Raw genomic sequence first — 22,144 nt, 5'->3', positions numbered from 1 at the left:
GTTTCATCCTGGTGATATTTAAGACACTTAGCATGGTACTCATGGCACAGGAGTACTTAGTAAATGTCAGTTGAGTACTCAATCAAGTCTCTCTGGTCATCATCAACTGTCAAATACTGCTTTTCTCTTAGCTCATATGCTTTTTATTATTCTGATGCAAGGTCTGATATTTTGTGATTTTAGAATTTGAGAAAATGTGCTGTGATTCTTTGTAAAATTTTCAGAAAATATCCTGATTAAATCAAGGACACACCTAAGAAATCTACCAACTTCACATCAAGACAGGTCCAACTTTATATACTATGCAACTTTGTTATTAAAGGAGAGCCAGAGGAAAAGAAATATATTCTTAACAATAAACATAGGCTTTTTGAGGACCACACTGTATAGTATGCAGAGCATCCTGCATAATATTTAAGGATTAAATAGGATCAAATGAGGTATTATTTTCTAATGAATTACAGAAATAATGTAGTGATAATAAAAGTTGTTCTGATGAATTGATAGTTTTTCATCACTATCGATATATAGCAATTCAACTCACAATACACATTTTACAGCAATACACACTAAAGGTTTCGGAATCATTTGTAGGAACACAACTGTTTCAGAAAATAATCCTTAATTATTATAAAGGACACTAAAATTAGCATACTGTTTTTCCAAGGTTCTTCCTAGTTTTTAACTCACTGCACAAGCTGGGCATAATGTGAAAGACAACAAATATGGATATAATCATACACCTGATATATATGGACTTTAAGAAAACACCAACACGTATACACAGATCAACATCTCCACTAGGGCTGGGTACGGTGGCTCATGCCTGTAATCCCAGCACTTGGGAGGCTGAGGTGGGCAAATCTCTTGAATCCAGGAGTTCAAGACCAGTCTGGGCAACGTGGTGAAACCCTGTCTCAACAAAAAAATAAGAAAAATAGCCAGGCCTGGTGGTGCATGCCTGTAGTCCCAGCTACTCCAGAGGCTGAGGTGGGAGGACCACCTGAGCCGAGAGGCTGAGACTGCAGTGAACTGTGATCATGCCACTGGACTCCAGCCTGGGTGACAGAATGAGACCCTGTTTCAAAAAACAAAACAAAACAAAAATCTCCATTAGGGAACAAGAGGCATGTCAACACCCCATTTTATTGCCTGAGACAAGACAAGAATAGAATACAGAGAGAAGAGAAGGAATATCTTCCAGGGCAGAACAGGAAGATTATGTAGGTTAATGGTAAATTAGCCAATTTTTTCTTTCTCTTTTCAATATAACTCAGTATTATTTCCCCCTCTCTTCTCCCAACTCTCTTCTATTTTCTCATCTCTTTACTCACTTTCTCCAACTTCACGTTTCCATTTCTCTCACCTTGGTCTCTTCCTTTTTAAAACAGGTCTCATCACCACTGTGCCCCATATTTAATAGTTCAGAGGGTGGCCCAGATATCACTACCTCATCTAATTAGGGGGTCTGTCTAGGATCATCCAGACTAGAAGAGAGGAACAGAAGAGATCAAGAAAATGAATTGGCAGGATGGCTCAGTCACAATTCCTCTGTTTAACACTGGGGGTTTACCTTACTGAGGTCATCACCATAAGATCGTATTCTAATGGGTTTGTTTACTACTGTTAAAACTATGAATTCATTTTATGGGTGGATAACTATTCTGCACAGAAGCTTGGAAAAAACAGTATTTGAGAGTAATGCCTGCCACTTATTGAGCTGTCCTGTGGCGTGCAGATACTGTGTGATCACACTTAATCATAACAATCTCATGAGATGCTTCCTGTCGCCAAGTTCAACACATTTATAGGTATACTGGAAGTTGGATAGTCTAAAAAAAAGGAAACTAATCAACAAAAAACTTGATTCTGGCCTTAAAATGACAATAGCATAAGAAAAAAGACCAAAACGTTGGGAAGTGTTACCTTTGAGACAAGGAACTGTAAGGTAGGAGACAGGATGAAAGCTTCCATTTTTCATTTTGTATCTATCTATATTGTTTTACTTTCTGACTTTATACATGTATTGCTTTAAAAAACATCAACACATACGGGAAGACTATGTTCCAGGTGTCACTTAAAAAAACCAGTAATAAATATTAGATGCAAAATAAATTTTAAGAGGTCGTAAAAAAAAGTACCCAAATATCACAGCCTGAGTTATCTTTGATGTTGTGGTTTGGGAAGTTTTCAAAATCTTAAGTATGAATGTCACTTAGTCAACATTCAACAGATGTTTATTGTTACAAAGTATAAAGCACTGACCTGTCTTTAAGACCCATCTTGTTTCTCTTGCTACGTGAAAGCCCTTTCTTTCTTTCCTTTTTTTTTTTTTGTGTGTGAAAAGACATATATTTATAAAGTAAAAGGCTTAGTAAAAGATCTAATCTAATTGTCTTTAAATCTAAGCCTGTGGAACAAAGATTTCTATGAAATGCCCAGAAAAGGCAGATTTATAGAGATAGGGAGTAGATAGTGATTGCCTAGAGCTGGGGTTGGGAGTTGAAATAAGGATTTAAGAATAAATGTACCTCAGGGACCTCATTGGAGGGACGAAAATGTTCTTAAACTGGGTTATGGTGATGGTGCATCACTTGGTAATGTTACTAAGAGTCACGGAGTTATACCTGGAAATGGGTAAATTTTATGAGGTAAAATCTCAATAAAGTTGTTACAAATACTATGCATCTTGGGACATCATGTCCATTATAAATACAGAAACCTTTGACACACATGCAGTTACCAATGACGGCTACATATGTCTATCTTAGGGAATGTAAATTATTCTACTTTAGGAAATGTAGTTTAAGTTGGTTCTGCTTCTGTTCTCAAGGTGACGAATCAAACTTCGGATAAAACACTCCTCTTTAAGGATAAAGAATCAGTCATTAAGGTGGCTGAGGAGGAATCCCTCTCAAGCGTCTTTGCTCTATTACATTTGAAAATGTGCAAAGTGGCTAAAGCTGAGCATTTCAAAATTTAGAAAGGTGTTCAAGGACAGTTCTGTTGAAGTTTAGCAAATGGAAACAAAACTGCAGTTTAAAGCTGAGGGTCCAGGAAGCAGAATGGGGAATCAATGGTTGATGGAGAGAAGTATTGGACAACAAATGTATAACACCAAATCAGTAAGCAACATTTAAATTAGCTGCAAGGTCACAAAATACTCATGGCATGAGATCCTTTTAGCATAAAGTAAAAACCAACATACTGGTTAGATTCAAAGAAATGCTCAGGTGCCGTCACAAGAGTCCTCAGGGTCACTTTACAGAACATTACTGCAGGCTACTGTAAGCATTTGACCTCTTTGAAGTTTGTCCATTTAGTTTAATTACATTTTATGTCATCCTCCCACCTCCATCCCACAGCATGTCCCAGATGTTAAAAAGTGAGGACTAAGACAGCTACAGTTTATGGAGAGCTGATAATATGTAGGCACTAGGTGAAGTACATTTCTTTATTATTTTACTTTTTTCTTTAACACTGATTTTAAGTTCAGGGGTACATATGCAGGTGTGTCATACAGGCAAACTTGTGTCATGGGGGTTTGTTATACAGATTATTTTGTCACTCAGCTATTAAACCTAGTACCCATTAGTTATTTTTCCTGATTTTCTCCCTCCTCCCACTCTCCACCCTCCAATAGATCCCAGTGTGTGTTGTTCCCCTCCATGTGTCCATGTGTTCTCATCATTTAGCTCCCACTTATAAGTGAGAACATGTGGTATTTGGTTTTCTGTTCCTGCATTAGTGTGCTAAAGATAATGGCCTGCAGCTCCATTCATGTTTATGCAAAGGACGTGATCTCGTTTTGATGGCTGGATAGTATTCCATGGTGTATATGTACCACATTTTCTTTATGCAGTCTATCATTGATGGGCATTTAGGTTGATTCCATGTCTTTGCTATTGTGAATAGTGCAGCAATGAACAGACACATGCATGTGTCTTTATAAAAGAACAATTTATATTTCTCTGGGTATATATTTATATAATCCCAGTAAAGGGATTGCTGAGTTGAATGGTATTTCTGTCCTTGGGTATTTGAGGAATTGCCATACTGCCTTCCACAATGGTCAAACTAATTGACACCCCACCAGCAGTGTATAAGCATTCCTTTTACTCTGCAACCTCACCAGCATCTGTTATTTTTTTGACTTTTTAATAATTGCCATCCTGACTGGTGTGAGATGGAATTTCATTGTAGTTTTGATTTGCGTTTCTCTAAGGATGAGTGACGTTGAGCTTTTTTTCATGATTGTTGGCTGTATATATGTCTTCTTTTGGAAAGTGTCTGTTCCTATGTTTCCCATTTAAACTTCCAAGCAGGCCTGTATCAAACAGCTGACTTAAGTATTCCCCATTATAGATAATGAAACAGAGACTTAGAGGTGCTGAGTAACTTGCCAGAGTCACACCTGTAGGAGACAGGAAAGCCAGAATTCAAATACTAGTTTCCTACAGCCTGCAGTTCACTATATATATTTTTCAAAACCTTTCAAACCAGAGCACACTGTTTATTTTTCTCCATTTTTAAAACTCCTCCATTGGGTGTTATACTTTAATATAATTTGTTTAATATAATTTATAAATATAATATGCTATGTATGACATTTTAAAATATGAGTGTTCATACATTGAAGGCCCATATTTAATGGATTAGTGGGTGAATTAATATATGTTAAAACATGTTATACATTATTCTTTCCTACTCCAAAGTTTGTAATGAAAAGTGAACTGGATCTTGCTATGTTGTCCAGGCTGGAGTACAGTGGCACAATCCACGATCTTGGCTCACTGCAACCTCTGCCTCCCAGGCCTCTCCCCTCAGCCTCCCTAGTAGTTGGGATTACAGGCATGAGCCATCACGCCTGGTTAACTTTTGTATTTATGGTAGAGACGGGGTTTCACCATGTTGGCCAGGCTGGTCTCAAACTCTTGGCCTCAAGTGATCCACCTGCCTCGGCCTCCCAAAATGCTGGGATTATAGTGAGCTACCACACCCAGCCTGTCAGATCTGATGACCTGGAAATTAAAAAAAAAAAAATTATATGCACACCCATACACAGATAGGGAGATAATCTTCTTTTGCTAAATGGGAGCTTTCAAAGTTTGGAATTAAGTAAGCACTAAGAAACTGAGTTAGGTCCAACAATTATTTGCCTTTATTTCTCTTGCTTCTAATTCAAGATCAGTTCCTAACTTCAACCTGTGTTCTGTTTGTCAAGTACTCCAACATGCCATGCACAAAGACAGATAGTCATTTATTTTTGCTTGAATTCACTATTTTAAGTAAAAATATATACTAAAAATAACCAACCTTTATTGATAAAACCAGAGAGCTTCCTTTTAAGGTAAATGTTCTTGTTGCCCACATCTATCCTTTTCCTACATACATATGGAGTTGGACAAATTTCTAAAATTCTTACACCTCAAGTTATTAAAGTTCAAATGTTAAAAATTCAAATTGCAAATTGAATGATATTACGTGTAATTTAATTCATTATTTGAAACATGAATCAAGATAACTTTTGCTCAGAATATATCAGCATTCCTTTTGGGTACTTGTTGAAATTCATTAAAAGTAACCTGGACATTACTAAATGAGATCCAGAAGAAGCTTTAAGAAATAAAGGTGTGTTTCATAAAATGTGTAAAAAGCATGGGGGTTTGGGGGAGGGACAGCATTAGGAGAGATACCTAATGTAAATGATGAGTTGATGGGTGCAGCACACCAACATGGCACATGTATACCTATGTAACAAACCTGCACGTTGTGCACAGGTACCCCAGAACTTAAATAACACACAAACAAACAAAAGTTAGAGCAAGGGTGTTCTGGCCTCTTGAAGGAAAAAAAAATGTGTGTCAAAAAAAGTCAGGCTATGCTACAACTGTTCAAGTACTGGGAACATAAAATTCAGAATAGAAAAGGTAATACAAGCAGAGAAAGTTAGGATCTCAAAAGGAAATATACAGCTAAAGTACTTATTCTTGGTCAGAAAGGGATTCATTGTATTTTTTCATCAAATATGCACTTTGGTGATGAGTGTACCAACAGCTTCACCTTCTTCTAGCAGAAAGATGAACAAATTAGCCACAGCTCTTGGGCAAGTGAATGTACCTAGAAATTCTAACCGCTACTGATAGGAAATGTGATTAAGAAAAATTTTAAACATAGAATTTCCCCTGACATAGTCAAGCTGATTGTCGCTACAAGCATATTACAGTATATATCTTAATTAGTGGGTCTGGGGTCTTAGCTTCCCCAGCTCACCAACAGATGGTTATCGAAAGTGACTGTTGCTTGGGCCTCTGAGAAATTCAATAAGGAAAAATGTAATCTGAGTCTGCAGCCCATTTAGAGGAAAGATAACTAATACAACTGGATTAGTGGGTGAATTAATATATGTTAACAACTTGAAACAGTACTTTGTACAAACTAAACTGTCAATAAACATTAATTGTTAATTAATCATCATAGTAACAGCAGCTAAACTCTATGAGATGGAAGCCACATGTGTACAAGGTGAATACTAGTAAAGAAGAGATGAGTATGGCCAGTAATGAAGGAAGGCTTCACATGAAGGAAAACTTGAGTTGATTTCTAGAAGTAGATGAAGAGAGAGGAGAGAGGGGAAAGGAATAGCGGTAAGGAAAAGTGAAGACAGAAGGGGATTCATTCGGTCCTGTGTTTGACATACCAGTTCCTTATTCCTTCTGCATATCACTTCTTTTTTTGAGTTTTATAAGAAAAATATTTTAAAATTATTTTAAAATTAATATTATTTTTAATTGACAAATCATAATTGCTTATGTTTATGGGGTACAAGATAATGTTTTGGTGTATGTATACAATGTGGCATGATTAAATCAAGCAACATACCTATGGTCTTGCTTACCTATCATTTTTATGGTGAGACATTTGAAATTTACTCTTAGTTATTTTGAAATATACAGTACATTGTTATTCACTAATCACCTTGCTGTGCAATAGATCTCAAAACTTATTCCTTCTAACTGAAACTTTGTACCCTCTGATCAACTCCCTATTCCCTCCTTCCCCACCCTTTCCACCTTCCAGCACCTGGCAACCACCATTCTACTGTTTCTATGAATCCAACTTTTAAATTTATTTTTAAATTAAATTATAGTTTTGACACAGGGTCTCACTCTGCATCCAGGCTGGAATGCAGTGGCAAGAACATGGCTCACTGCAGCCTCAACTGCCTGGGCTCAAGCGATTCTCCCACCTCAGCCTCCCGAGTAACTGGGACCACAGGTGTGCGCCATCATGCTTAACTTTTTTTTTTTTTTTCTGTAGAGATAGGGTCTCACTTTGTTGCCTAGGCTGCTCTTAAACTCCTGGGCTCAAGTGATCCTCCAGCCGCAGCTTCCCAAAGTGTTGGGATTATGGGCATGAGCCACAGTCCCAGGCCTGAGTCGACCTTTTTTAGATGTCACACATAAGTGAGATCAGGCAGTGTTTGTTTTTCTATTCCTGGCTTATTGTGCCTAACATACGTCCTCTAGGTTCATCCATGTCACAAATGACAGGATCTTTCTTTTAAAAGGCTGAATAATATTGTGTATATATGCCACATTTTCTTATCCATTTATCCATTGATAGACAACTTAGATTGATTTCATATCTTGTGTACACATAACACATTTTCTTATCCATTCATCTGTTGATGGACACTTAGGCTGATTTCATATCTTGGCTATTATGAGTAATCTGCAATGAACACGGGAGTGCTGCATATCACCCCTTTAAGTATAGGGCTGCTAGTATGATTGTTTGGCTATAAAAGATGTACATGCTGACTAGTATTAGGAAGTGAGGTTGCAATGGTCTGTGTGGGTCCAGATCATGAAGGATCTGAAAATCTTGGCAGAGGATCCCATTTTTAATAGTAGGCCATGGAAGGCCATCATAGATTCTGGAACAGAGGAACCGGTGCACAGCATAGTGGTTATAAGTTCATGCTGTAAAGTTAGGAGACCTGGGTTTGAATCCTGGATGCTCTTTTATTAACTATGTGACTCTGCCTAGTCTCAGAGCTTCAGTGCTTTTATCTGCAACATGGAAATAATAGCACCTGCCTCATTCTTTGTGAGAATGCATTTAAAGTGTTGAGCACACTCCCTGTCACATAGTAAGCATTCTCAGTAAGCGCCAGCTACTATCACTTAGGAGGCTAAGGCTCTAGGTGGCAAGGCCTACATGTGTGCAGTTACAGACGCAGGGAAATGGCGAGGAGCGAGTCATTCTAATCCATTGGGACACCCAGACTTCAACAAGACTTTGAGCTTAGTGATAATTAATCTAAGTTATGAAGTTCAAAACAGAAGTTAGGCCGGGTTTCTAAGCACAAAAATTTGGCAACTTAAAGTGATTTCAAAGTGGAATGATCACATCAGTATATCCTTATGATAATATATATTCCTCCTTCCTAAATTACTCTTATCCTGATACCAAAACAAGAGTTTTAGAGCTCAGAAGGGTTAGTGTCTAAAATCATAGACTGAATTAGAAGCGACTTCAGTAGGCTTAGAAAATACCACTTTTTAGGAAAAAACAAACAACTCCTCCTCCCAAACTAATTTTACCAAAGCCTGCAAAATAGACAAATATTTTAACAGTAGAGAAGACTCAGTTATAGGCTAAACTCTTTATCATACCTTGTCTGTGTGTTTAACGTGGCAATGGTCACCAAAGTCCCTTGAAGTACAGTAATACTCATTTGTGCCTCCCCCATCCCCACTCTGCTCTTGAAGTTCCAGAAGGGCAGATCCAAAATAACATTTATCCTTGTATTGCCCATCGTTATCGAACAAGGAGATACTCCGTTATCTGAACTGAAATGAATTTGTGAAAATGGTCATTCTAAACGAAGGGCTGTGTTGGGACTTTGAGCTTCAATGTGGTTAGGCTTATTTTCTACAAAATTATTTTCCCAACATCCAGTGAGTTTTGAATTAAGAGAATTTGTTTAAATCCTACAGTAGACTTTTCAATCAATCTAAACCGTCTCCTTAACTGAGTATCTAGACAGAGAGAGAGAGAGGGACAGAGAGAGAGAGAAAGAGAGAGAGAGAGCGCCACAAGATTGTCCATGTAGAAACTCCAGAAATCCGCATCCACCCAAAACGCGTCCCGGGGCAGAGAAGTTTGGGTTGCGCTCCTCCCACCTCCTTGGATGGGTCCCAGCTGAGAATACTCACTGGGCTGAACCAACTTTGCTCTCTCTCTTCCCGAGCACTTTCGCAGGCTTCGTGTCTTCCACATCTTGCTGTAGTTCTGTCATCGGGGCCGTGTCTGGAGGGCACCTTCAGACTTCCGCGCGCCTGACTCTCCCCCGGCTCGTCCCGGCTTCTAGGTCCCGGGGCGCAGGCCAAGCAAGCGGCGCCGTGCCCTCCCCTGCCCCCTCTGCCGCGCGCATCCAGGCCGGGCCGCGCCAAGCTCTCCGGGCCGCGGACCTGGACACGTCGGAGCGGGCGCGATTGGTCCGACCCAGTGTGGAAGAGCCCAGAGGGAGGGAAGGGGAGGGTCGAAGCGAAGTGACAGCCTCTTTCCCCAACCCAGGAGGCAGAGAAGAGAAAAAGGAAACCTGTTGAACGAGTCTTTCGGGAGAGGAAGCTAATTGGCCAAGCAGGTGGAGCATTTGCCTAAGAAGGCACAATCTGTGTAGGCTCCTAGTAAATTAGGCTTTTTGTTTTCTATCCCGACTGTAACAGGGGGATTTTTAAAGAGGGCAGCCGGCTCTAGATACCGGAAATGGAGACGTCTGAGTGGGACGCCCTGTCACACAAATGCGCTGTGTGGGCTGGCCTATGCCCCATCCTAAATTATTCAAACAGGATATTGCTTCTTTGAGGGACTGTCTCTTCTGCTTAAACAATAGCTCTGCTCAATTTTTTATGTGGGAATAACAAAGGTAATAAGTGGTTGCCTTTGGTGCTCTTTTGGTTAACCATTCATCGTTCTCTGGGGGGCTTAGAGGGGAAAAGAAGAAGCAACCATCAAAATCTTCAAATATTGGGTTATGGCTGTTCTCATCAAAATCAAAATTGGTGTTTGATAATTCCCAAGCCGCCTCTTCGTTGCCCACAGTTGTACAAGTACCTTATTTACTATGCACTCAACCAGTACGGTGAATGCCTCTTCTTCCCACCTTTTGGTGACATTTTGACTTGCCGGTTCTAAGGTTTTCCATTGGAAGCATCTGTTCATTCATTCATTGAACGAACTTTTGAGAGCAACCAAGTTCCAGGCATTGTTCTCAACCAGGGGTGTCCAATCTTTTGGCTTCCCTGGGCCACACTGGAAGAAGACAAAGTGTCTTGGGCCACACATAAAATACACTAACACTAAGGATAGATGATGAGCTTTAAAAAAGGCCCGTGCAGGGGCCAGGCACGGTGGCTTACGCCTGAAATCCCAGCAGGTTGGGAGGTCGAGGCTGGTGGATCATTTGAGGTCAGGAGTTCGAGACTAGCATGGCCAACATAGTGAAACCCCGTCTCTACTAAAAATACAAAAATTAGCTGGGTGAGGTGGCACAGGCGCCTGTAATCCCAACAGTTTGGGAGGCTGAGGCAGGAGAATTGCTTGAGCCTGGGAGGTGGAGGTTGCGGTGGGCCAGGATCCACCACTGCACTCCAGTGTGGGTGACAGAGTGAGACCCTGTCTCAAAAAAAAAAAAAATCCATGCATACATGTCACAACGTTGTAAGACAGTTTATAAATTTGTATTGGGCTGTATTTAGAGCTGTCCTGGGCTGCAGGTTGGGCAAGCTTGTATAAACATTGATTTGTTATAGCAAATAACATTTGTATTGGTGGTTTTCTAATTTGCTATGGAGTAGTTGACAATTAGAATAATTAATATAAAACGTTATTATTGGAAGCCTGACTTGACTTTAAAACAATTACAGGTGGCAACAGCAGAGCATGACATGCCTGGGAAAAAACTACTAACTATGTTCTGGGGCTGCAAGTCCTTCATTTTCCTTTTAAAATAAAGTTTAGATTTAAGAGTATTACAAAGACTATGCAACCATAGTATGTACATGCATATATGTATGTTTGTAGGGTGTATGTGTGTGTGTAAAACACCTAACCTAAATAACTTCAAACATTTTGGAGGTGCAAGTTCTTTCCAAAGTTTTCTTATTCCTTCTCTTTCTACATATGTATCATTAGGCTGAGAGAACAAAAGCATCTTTTTATAGCCTGCTTGCTCCAAAATTGATTCTTGTGACATTTGAAAAATAAGCAAAAGAAAAAGGCTTACACAAATTCCAGAAAAGTTGGCTTAGTCAGGCCTCTCTCTCTTTTTTCCTTCCTGATCACTGACCACAGGAGCTGTGCTAGATGGGATTGGGAAAGCTCTGGGTGACCTGAAAACTTGAAGGCTGTCTCCTTGGTGCCCAATAGTTGTCTGTTCCTGGGGACATTCCTGATGCCTTCACCTCTAGGTCTTTGCTTGAGATCCCCACCCTCCTCAGGATAGGGATAGGTTTGGAATAGAGATGAGGTTGTCAATCTCCCAAACTCTGGATGAGCACTCTAAAATCTCAGGTGCCCTCCAAGTTCTCATTACACAGCTCAGATCAGACTGACTTTTCCCCCCTAAGTAATTTTTTTATTGTGGTAAAATACACATAACATTACTATTTATCATTTTAATAAGTGTATAATTCAGTGGCATGCAACACTTTCACAGTGTTATTTAACTATCACCACTTATCTGTACCCAAAACTTTTTTTTATCATCCGTAGCATAAACTCCCATTAAACCCATTAAACAATAACTGTCTCTTCCCCACCTCCTCCCAGCCTCTGGTAGCCTCTATTGTACCTTCTGTCTCTATAAATTTGTCTGTTGTAGCTACCTCATAGAAGTGGAATCATACAATATTTTTCCTTTTGTGTCTGGCTTATTTCACTCAGTGTAATGTTTTCAAGGTCGATCCGTGTCACAGCATATATCCAAATTTCATTTTTTTTGTGGCTGAATGATATTCCATTGCATGTATATACCACATTTGGGTTGCCCATTTATCTGTTGATGGATACTTGGGTTGTTTCCAGCTTTTGTTGATTGTGAATGATGCTGCTATGAACATGGCTGTGCAAATGTTTGTCTGAGTCCCTGATTTCATTTCTTTTGGATATATACCTAGGAGTAGACTTGCTGGGTCATATGGTAGTCTATGTTTACCCTTTGGAGAAATCATGGTCAGGCCTCTTTTAATGCATGAGTAAGGGCAAGTATTCAAAGCAGTCTTAGCGTGAGTTACGGCTCAGTTAAAGAGCGCTCAGTTACCCTGAAATAGTTGGAAGTTCTTTAGTGCATGGTATGAGGTCTTCCAATGGTGTGGTTTTAAGTGAGAAGGAGCAGCTAAGGTTGAAGTGGAAGGCAGGGCAGGTAGGGAAAATATCAGTCTTTTCCTAGAGTAGAAGACTTAGAAAGGAGCAAGTAAGCTACATTATTTTACGTACTGATGTTTGCTTACATTTAAAAGGTATTGTTAAACAACTGCCTAATTTGTTTATTCTTGGGGCTATTCTACAGTAATATATGGAATATAGTATTCAAGAGGCACAGCAGATAAACAATAAAGGAAATGTCATTGCCATGTGACAAAATAGAGATATAAGATTATGCCTATGATATGTGAGAGAGGAGACAAGAAAAAAAGATTATGCATAAAATGTGTTTTAGGATGCCCTTTGATATTGCACCAATAAGAGACATTATTTTTCTTCCTGTAAGTCTCTGGGAATCTAAATTCTTGTTTTCAAAAGCAAAGAAGATTTCTTTTCTTTTTTCTTTTCTTTTCTTTTCTTTCCTTTCCTTTCTTTTCTTTTCTTTTCTTTTCTCTTCTTTTCTCTTCTCTTCTCTTCTTTTCTTTCTTTCTTTCTTTCTTTGTCTTTCTTTCTTATTCTTTCTTTCTTTTTTTTTTTTTGAGAAAGAGTCTCGCTCTGTTGCCCAGGCTGGAGTGCAGTGGCACAATCTGAGCTCACTGCAACCTCCACCTCCCAGGTTCAAGCAATTCTCCTGCCTCAGCTTCTCGAGTAGCTGGTACTACAGGCACACACCACCACGTCCGGCTAATTTTTGTATTTATAGTAGAGACAGGGTTTCACCATATTGGCCAGGCTGGTCTCAAATTCCTGACCTGGTGATCCACCCACCTTGGCCTCCCAAAGTGCTGGGATTACAGGCGTGAGTCACCGCACGTGGCAAAAGCAAAGAAGATTTCTAGCTGATACTTTTTCTAGTTTTTGAAACCACTTTGGTAGAAGATGCCAGACATAACACCTTTGGTGGGTGGGAGCTTCTATGCAAATAGCTTTGATGTTTGTTTGATATTGGTCAGATATTGGCCTTCCTTAACATTGAGCACATACACTGCACATCTGTTCACAGTCTTGGAGGAAAAGTACAAATAATGTGTTTGGAGACTTGAGTGGAGATTTGGTTCCAAGCTGATATGGTTTGGCTCTGTGTCCCCAACCAAATCTCATGTTGAATTGGGATCCCGAGTGTTGGAGGTGGGAAGTGATTGGATCATGGTGGTGGTTTCTAATGGTTTAGCACCACCCTCCTAGTGCTGTCTTGTGATAGAGTTCTCGTGAGATCTGGTTGTTTGAAAGTATGTAGCACCTCCCCCTTGCTCTCTCTCTCTCTCTCCCCGCTTCTCGCTTCACCATGTAAGGATGGTGCCTTGCTTCCCCTTTGCCTTCCACCATGATTATAAGTTTCCTGAGGCTTTCCCAGAAGGAGAAGTCTGCACTGCCCACAGAACCGTGAGATGATTAAACCTCTTTTCTTTATAAATTACCCAATCTCAGGTAATTCCTTATAGCAGTGTGAGAATGGACTAATACACAATGCATGGTCAAATATTATAGTTATCTAACTTAAAACATGTGGTGAGGCGAGTATTTATTAACCAATATAAGTATAGGTAAGTATCATCACATGCCTGTAATTTTTTGCATATTGTCTGATGATAGGTTTTAGAAGATGTTGGTGACCTTATCAAGATAAAACCTGGAAGCTCTGTAATAACTTAACTATGCATGATATTTTATAAGTAAAAGGATTTCAGGAACACTTCTCAGACCATTACTGTTTTCAGTTAAAGCCAGTATCTAAAGAAGAAAATGGGGGGGGAAAATGGAGAGAGTTCAGAAGAGAAACACACAGTGACAATGAATAACTTAATTCTAAGACTTTCAAAAAAATTGTAAGAATGAAAGTTGAGAAGCATTATCTGAATGGGTGCCTTTGTTGAATGATTTATGTCAATAGAAGAAAAGGTCCCCAATGAATATAACCATGAAACATTGGAATGGAACTCTGTAGTAGATTATGGAATCTTCTATGCTGGAGGGCTTTGAAAATAAGATTAAAAAATTTAGTAGAGTAGTTTTAAGCCAATATTTCCGAAGCCAAGTGATACTGCAGATTGGGATATTTGAAATCTTCTATTTCTCTTCCTAGAGATGAAACAACCACTATGCTTAGCACTCATGTTCAGAGGAATAGGCAAGATGGCAAGGGATTGCTGGTCCAGGGACCAGAGGGTAGTTTTGAAACACTACCTGGTTCATTGAGAAAGCAGAAGCAGTAAAAAACTCTTCCAGTTCATGTTATTTTTTAAGAATTAAAATAAATGATACCACAGAAACAATACAGTAATATCTGTCTCAAAGTTTTAAATACATGCCCATTTTGTATATGGCAAATGTTACAGATCACCATGTGTGAATTGGAAGGGCCCCTATGATCATCCAGCATGGTGGTTTTCACGCTGGGTTCTGCAAGAGGCCAGGGCTCTTTGGTCTAGTGAGGGGAGGACCCAGCATTTGAATTTAGGTGTTCTGACTCCTGGGCCTATTTCCTGCTATTATTTCAATGCAGTCTCTCCTGCTTCAATTAGGACTCTTCTACTTGTATCTGTTTAATATATTTGTGTTCTTTCTTACTTTCTATTTGGCCTGCCGCACTCTGAACACAATTTCAAAATAAAATTCCACCATGATTTTTCAGAGAAAAGCCCAAGCTTTCAGAGAGTTCAGCAGCTTGGAGAAAAATTACAGTGGTCTCATGAGAACAAAGATCCAGTTTTCCTGACTTGCAGGGGTGTGCTTTTAGGGTTGTAGGAGAGTGAACAGTGTAAAACAAATTTTGTTGGTAGCAAAGACACACATCTTGTAGGAGAGTGTGTTGGAGAGAAAGCCCAAGGACCTTCAGGTGTGAATACAATGTTTGTGGGGAAAGAAATGTTTGAATCTAGAGCTTTCTTTGGTGGCTGCATTTTGCAGTTATCTGTTGCTGGATAACTAACCAACTCAAAACCTGGTAGCTTAAAACAATAATTTATTATTACCTCTCGTGGTTCTGTGGATTGACTGGGCTCAGCTGAATGGTTGTCACTTGTGGTCACTCATGCATTTGCACTCAGATAAAGGCTGGGTTTGAAGTCATTTGAAGACTCAGCTAAGCTGGATGTGCAAGATGAAATTTTCATTCCCAGGTCTGGTGCTTCAGCTGGGATGGCTGGAAGAGCTGAGGGCCAGCTGAGCATTTCAGTATCTGTGCAGCACTCCATGTGACTAGCTTTGGCTGCCTTACAGCATGGCCATCTCAGTACAGTTGGATTTTTTTGACTTGTTCTCTGGCATCCACCAGACCATGTGTCCTATAACACCAAGGTAGAATCTACAAGGCTTCCTGTGAGACAGTTGGAGGTCATGCAGCTTTTCCTGTGCTGCATTCTCTTGGTCAAAGGTGAGCCATAGGGCTAGCCCAGATTCAAGGTGAGAGAACTATACAAGATGTGAATACCAGCTCACCGGGCGCCATCTAGGGAGACCAGATATCACAGTGCAGATAATAGATTAGACCCTCTGACTAGAGATACTTTGTCATTAGGCATGTGGGTAAATGGACATTTCTAACAGTACTGTTGTAAATGCATGATATATAGAAGTGAACAAAACAGGCAAAACCCATGTTGTTGTGGATCTTACATTCTAGTGGGAGAGACTGAACATTTAACAAGTCAGTACATAAATAACACAGTTTCAATGGGTAAGAGATATGAAGAAAATAAAATAGAAAAGGATAGAACTTGAGGGAGGCCTGTTTTACGGGATGATCAGGGAGGCTTCTTTGAGAGATGATATCTTGGCTGAGCCTTCAGTGAGGAGGAAGCAATGTGAAGGTCTGGTTGCAGAGCTTGCCAGCCAGAGGGAAGAGTGGAGGTACAGCCCCTGAGCCAGGACTGGGCTTGGCATATTTTAAGAATGGAAAGAAGGCCAGTGTTCTCCACTGTGCCTGGAGTATAAGGGAGGAGGAGAAGGTCGGTGGGAGAAGGATGGCATCTCACAGAAAATATGTTTTCTGTCCTTTGGTTTATTATCTGTCCTCTCCCACAAGAATGGAATCTTCTCAAAGACAAGAACCTTGTTGGTCATGTTCACCCCTGCATTCACAGTGCCTAGTTCATATTAGAGGCTCAATAAATATTTGTTGAGTGAATGAATCACTGAGTGGTTGTTTCTAACCACTGAATTTCAACCATACTCCTGTGGAACTCTTACCGATCTGAGATGTTCTAATGTTGAATAATTACTCTTTTTTCACTTTGCAGGAAGAAAAGAAGTGAAAAAGAACTATGATAACAATTTCCTCCCCGTAACAAAAAGGAAAATATTTGGTTCATGCTGCTTACCAGATGACTCCTAGTGGAGTGCAAGAGCCTCTACCAGATTAGAAAGGTCCCATGACTCTCAGATGGTTTAGACTCGGAGCAAGTCCAAAAATCACTGTTTATAATCCACAGGCAACAATTTAGAGTTATGGAATCTCTCACATTTTCTCAGAGAAACATTCATACAGCTACTTCCTTGCCTTGTTTTGGGAACTGATGATCACACCATCAATATTAGTCCTGGCCTTTCTCTTTCCTCCTGCCATGATTGGCATGTTCTTTTTCTCCGTGTGAAATGTTTTAACAATGCAATCCATGCATTGCAACTGACAGATCATTTTGAAGTAGTTAATATTTAATCACGGTTAGTGTCTGTATGTTACACATTTTCTTTCTATCATGTATAAACTCTTTATTACTTCTTCTGACTTTTGTCTTTTTAAATATGTTTTCTTTTTCTTTTTTGATAATTTCTGTTATTATAGCATTTTGTTATCGTTTCTTCAGTCTTTTCTCTATGTAGCACTATTCATTTTTAAAAATCATTCGAAACAAATAAGTTGAAACAAGGAAGGAAAGGGGGAACAAGACAGAAGGGAATGCAGAAGACTTCTACTCCTCAGGCACATAAGAAAGTTTTTCTACTTTTCTCAAGTAGCCACAGATTTTCTTTACTTTCACTTTTTGGTTGAATCTTTTAAATAGAACTTTCATTTGAGGCAAATTGTGTAGCCCTCCTTCTTTCCCTCCCTCCCACCCTTCCTTCCTTCCTGGCTTCCTTCCTTCCAACAAACATTTTGCATGCCTTTTACGTGTCAGGCTATATTCTGGGTGATGGAGATATAAAAATATATAAGCACCATGATTACTGTAAGTGAGTTTGCAGTCCAGTAGGAGGTACATATTAATAAACAGATATTTACAAAACATACACACACAGAACCTTACTCAGAAACCATATTACAAACAGACACTTAGTGCCAGGTGACATCATGGTGTTAAATGGAGAGAAGGGAAAAGGGCTGCTCATTTGATGCTTTGTGTTCTTTTGCTCTGGGTCACACACAAACCTCTCATTCCCAGTTGTCCACCCCCTGCATCCCCCATGCATCTGAACAACTTTTAGAACAGGCTCTAGGCTGGAAGTCAGGAGAACTGGGCTCTAGTCCAAGCTCTGTGCTTTGTACTGGAATGTGATTCTATTAATGGAATACAGCGCTGAAGTAACAGAACTACTGGCCCTAAGGAAAGGGCCCCAGATTGCATAGTTATAGCAGTATCTCTTCTTTCTGTCTTTATATAGACAAACTACAGGAATGGGATAGGGGAGACTTTTTACATAGAAATGTTGTATAAACCAATTTCAAAACCTTAAAAACATTTTCATGAGGAGAGGGTAGTTATTGAAGTCTATTCACCTGAGAAGATAAGTGCATTTACCATCTTCCTATAGGGCTCTGTCATTTGCATTAGCTTCTACATTTAAACACATACCAAGTGGGGCATGGTGGCTCATGCCTGTAATCCCAGCACTTTGGGAGGCTGAGGTAGGAAGATCGCTTGAGCCCCGGAGTTTGAGCTTAGCCTGGGCAGCATAGTGAGACACTGTCTCTACAAAAAAAAGAAATTAAAACAATTAGCCAGGCATGGTGGCATGTGCCTATAGTCCCAGCTATTTGGGAGGCTGAGACAGGAGGATCACTTGAGTCCAGAAGATCAAAGGTAGAGTGAGCCATGACTGACTGAGCCATTGCACTGCAACCTGGGTGATGAGTGAGACCCTGTCTCAACAACAACATACAAGAATACCAGATGAAAACAGAACATTTCCCTGTGTGTTAAAATCCCAGACGAATTAAAATCAGAATTTAGTTTTTATTTTTAGTAGTTGAGGAAATCAAATTAAAAAGTTATCTTTATTACATATCAACAAATATATAATAAGCTATCTAATAAGACACCTATCAGAGGGTGATTCAGATATTGGAAATAGACAGACATTGGTCTTATAGAATCTGAAGCCTCCAGATTTTGAAAAAATATTGTATAAATTTGCAGTAGACACTACAAAGAATCAGGTGGTGAGAACTGGTTGGAATAGTCTTGATTTCTGGCTTCTTAGCTGTATTTCCCAGGTGGTCCTACAGTATTTACTTTTCTGCACTGGATGTCTAAGGGATTGTTAATGGTTTTTTTTAGTAAACAACTCTCCTTGTTTGAGCTAGTTGAGGGAGTTGTCCTGGAGATAAGAGAGTCCTGACTGGGGGGTAGAATAAGGCAATGGTTAAGAGTCGGATTAATCTGAGAATCCTAATATGTAACTACCTTGGGCAAGTGACTTGTCTTCTCTAAGCCACAATTTTTCTTATCTATGGGGAAAAACTGGAATAGTAGTAGCAACTGTTTTATAGAATCATTAGGGATAAAAGGTTCAATTCAATGAGAAATCTTAACTATCCTAAATATATGCTCATACAGCATTGGAGCACCACCAGATTCATGAAACAAGTACCTCTAGGCCTACAAAAAGACGTAGACAGTCACACAATCATAGTGGAGCACTTCAACATCCCACTGATAGCCTTAGACAGATCATCAAGGCAGAAAACTAACAAAGACATTTCTGGACTTAAATTCAATACCTGACTAACTGGACCTAAGAGACGTCTACAGAATACCCCACCCATCTACCACAGAATATATATTCTCATCTGCACATGGAACATACTCCAGGATTGATCCCATGCTCAACCTCATGCTCAGTCTCAATAAATTAAAAAAAATTGAAACCATACCCGCCATACTCAGAATGCAGTAGAATAAAAATGAAAATCGATTCCAAGAAGATCTCTCAAAACTACACAATTACATGGAAATTAAAAAACTTGCTTCTTAATTACTTTTGGATAAACGACAAAATTAAGGCAGAAATCAAAAAATTATTTGAAAGAAATGAAAACAGAGACACAACATACCAAAATCTCTGGGATGCAGCAAAAGCAATGTCACGAGGAAAGTTTATAGTGCTAAATGCCCACCTCAAAAAGTTAGATCTCAAATTCATGATCTAATATCACCCCTAGGGAAACTAGAAAAACAAGAACAAACCCCTAAGTTAGTAGAAGAAAATAAATAACTAAAATCAGAGAAGAACTGAACAAAATGGAGACTAAATTCCATTCAAAGAATCAATGAAACCAAAAGTTGTCTTTTTGAAAAGATAAGCAAGATCAACAAACTGCTAGCTAGATTAACAAAGAAAAAAGAGAGAAGATCTAAATAAGCACAATCAGAAATGACAAAGGTGACATTACAGTCTATCCCACAGAAATGCAGAAAATCCTCAGAGACTATGATAAACACCTCCATGCATATAAACTAAAAAACTCTAGAGGATATGGCTAAATTCCTGGAAACACATAGTCTCCAAGATTGATTCAGGAAGAAATTGAAACCCTGAATAGACCAATATCAAGTTCTGAAATTGAAATCAGCAATAAAAAAACCTGCTAACCAGAAAAAGCCCTGGATCAGATGGAGTTATAGCCAAATTCTACCAGAAGTACAAAGAAGAACTGGTACCAATCCTACTGAAACTATTCCAAAAAATCAAGGAGAAAGGACTCTTTTCTAACTCATTCTATAAAGCCAGCATCACCCTGATACCAAAACCTGGCAAAGACACAACAAAAACAGAAAACTATAGGTCAATATCCCTGAAGAACATAGATGCAAAAATGTTTAAGACAATACTAGCAAACTGAATCCAGCAGCATATCCAAAAGTTAATTCTTCATAAACAAATAGGCTTCATTCCTGGGATGTAAGTTTCCTTCATTATATGCAAATCAATAAATGTGGTTCATCACATAAACATAATTTAAAACAAAAACCATATGATTATCTTAATTTAAAACAAAAACCATATGATTAAAAAATGCAGCAAAAGCTTTTGATAAAATCCAACATTCTTTCATGATAAAAACTCTTAAGAAACTAGGCATCAAAGGAACATACCTCAAAATAATAAGAGCCATCTATGACAAAGCCATAGCCAACATCAGATTGAACAGGCAAAAACTGGAAGCATTTTCCTTGAGAACTGGAACAAACAAGGATTCCCAGTGTCACTACTCCTATTCAACATAGTACTGGAAGTCCTCGTCAGAGCAATCAGGCAAGAGAAAGATATAAAAGGCATCCAAATAGGAAAAGATGAAGTCAAATTATCTCTCTTTGCTGATGAAATAATTCTATACTTAGAAAACCCTAAAGATTCTGTCTAAAGACTCCTGGAACTTATAAATGACTTAGTAAAGTTTCAGGATACAAAATCAATGTACAAAAATCAGTAGCATTTCTATACACAAATAATGTTCAAGTTGACAGCCAAATCAAGAATGCAATCCCATTTAAAATAGACACACACACACATACACACACCAGAAATACATCTAACCAATGAGATGAAAGATCTCTACAAGGAGAACTATAAAACACTGCAGCAAGAAAGCATAAATGACACAAACAAATGGAAAAACACTCCATGTTCATGAATTGGAAGAATCAATGTTGTTAAAATGGCCATACTACCCAAAAGGAATATACAGATTCAATGCTATTCCTATCAAGCTATCAACATCATTTTTAACAGAATAAGAAAAAAATACTCTAAAATTCACATGGAACCAAAAAAGAGCCTAAATAGCCAAGGAAATTGTAAGCAAAAAGAACAAAGCTGGAGACACCAAATCACCTAACTTCAAGCTATACTATAATGCTACAGTAACTGAAACAGCATGGAACTGGTACAGAAACAGACACATAGACCAGTAGAACAGAATAGAGAACCCATAAATCAAGCCACACACCTACAATCATCTGATCTTTGACAAAGTTGTCAAAAATAAGCAATGGGGAAAGGACTCCCTTTTTTTTTTTTTTTTTTTTTTTTATACTTTAAGTTCTAGGGTACATGTGCATAACGTGCAGGTTTGTTACATATGTATACTTGTGCAATGTTGGTGTGCTGCACCCATCAACTCGTCAGCACCCATCAATTCATCATTTATATCAGGACTCCCTTTTCAATAAATGGTGCTAGGATAGCTGGCTAGCCATATGTAGAAGAATGAAACTGGACCCCTATCTTTAACCATATACAGAAATTAACTCAAGATGGATAAAATATTTTCATGTAAGACCTCAAACTGCAAGAATCTAGAAGAAAACCTAGGAAACACCATTTTGGACATTGGCCTTGGGAAAGAATTTATGATTATCCTCAAAAGCAACTGCAACACAAACAAAAACTGACAAGTGGGACCTAATTAAAGAGCTCTTCACAGCAATACAAACTATTAACAGAGTACACAGACAACTTACAGAATGGGAGAAAATGCTCACAAACT

General features: G+C 39.0%; 1 protein-coding gene across 5 annotated transcripts in view; it reads right to left on the bottom strand.

The window, feature by feature from the left end:
* The window catches only part of GRAMD3 (GRAM domain containing 3), a 131,029-nt gene that overhangs the window by 58,917 nt on the left and 49,968 nt on the right, over positions 1 to 22,144 (bottom strand). For 2 of the 5 annotated variants that reach the window (XM_011942082.1, XM_011942084.1), the window contains exon 1: positions 9,225 to 9,773. The exons of 2 other annotated variants lie outside the window; for them this stretch is intronic. In XM_011942082.1, coding sequence (XP_011797472.1) covers positions 9,225 to 9,288 — 64 coding nt within the window. In that variant the 5' untranslated portion in view covers positions 9,289 to 9,773. Of the gene's footprint in view, positions 1 to 9,224; positions 9,774 to 22,144 lie in introns of those variants that run through there. One more of the 5 variants, XM_011942087.1, reaches the window with a different exon arrangement.

Source organism: Colobus angolensis, unplaced genomic scaffold (genome assembly GCF_000951035.1).
Source record: "Colobus angolensis palliatus isolate OR3802 unplaced genomic scaffold, Cang.pa_1.0 Scaffold206, whole genome shotgun sequence".
In the NCBI taxonomy this organism is placed as follows: domain Eukaryota; kingdom Metazoa; phylum Chordata; class Mammalia; order Primates; family Cercopithecidae; genus Colobus; species Colobus angolensis.
This window is presented reverse-complemented; position numbering and strand designations above follow the sequence as displayed.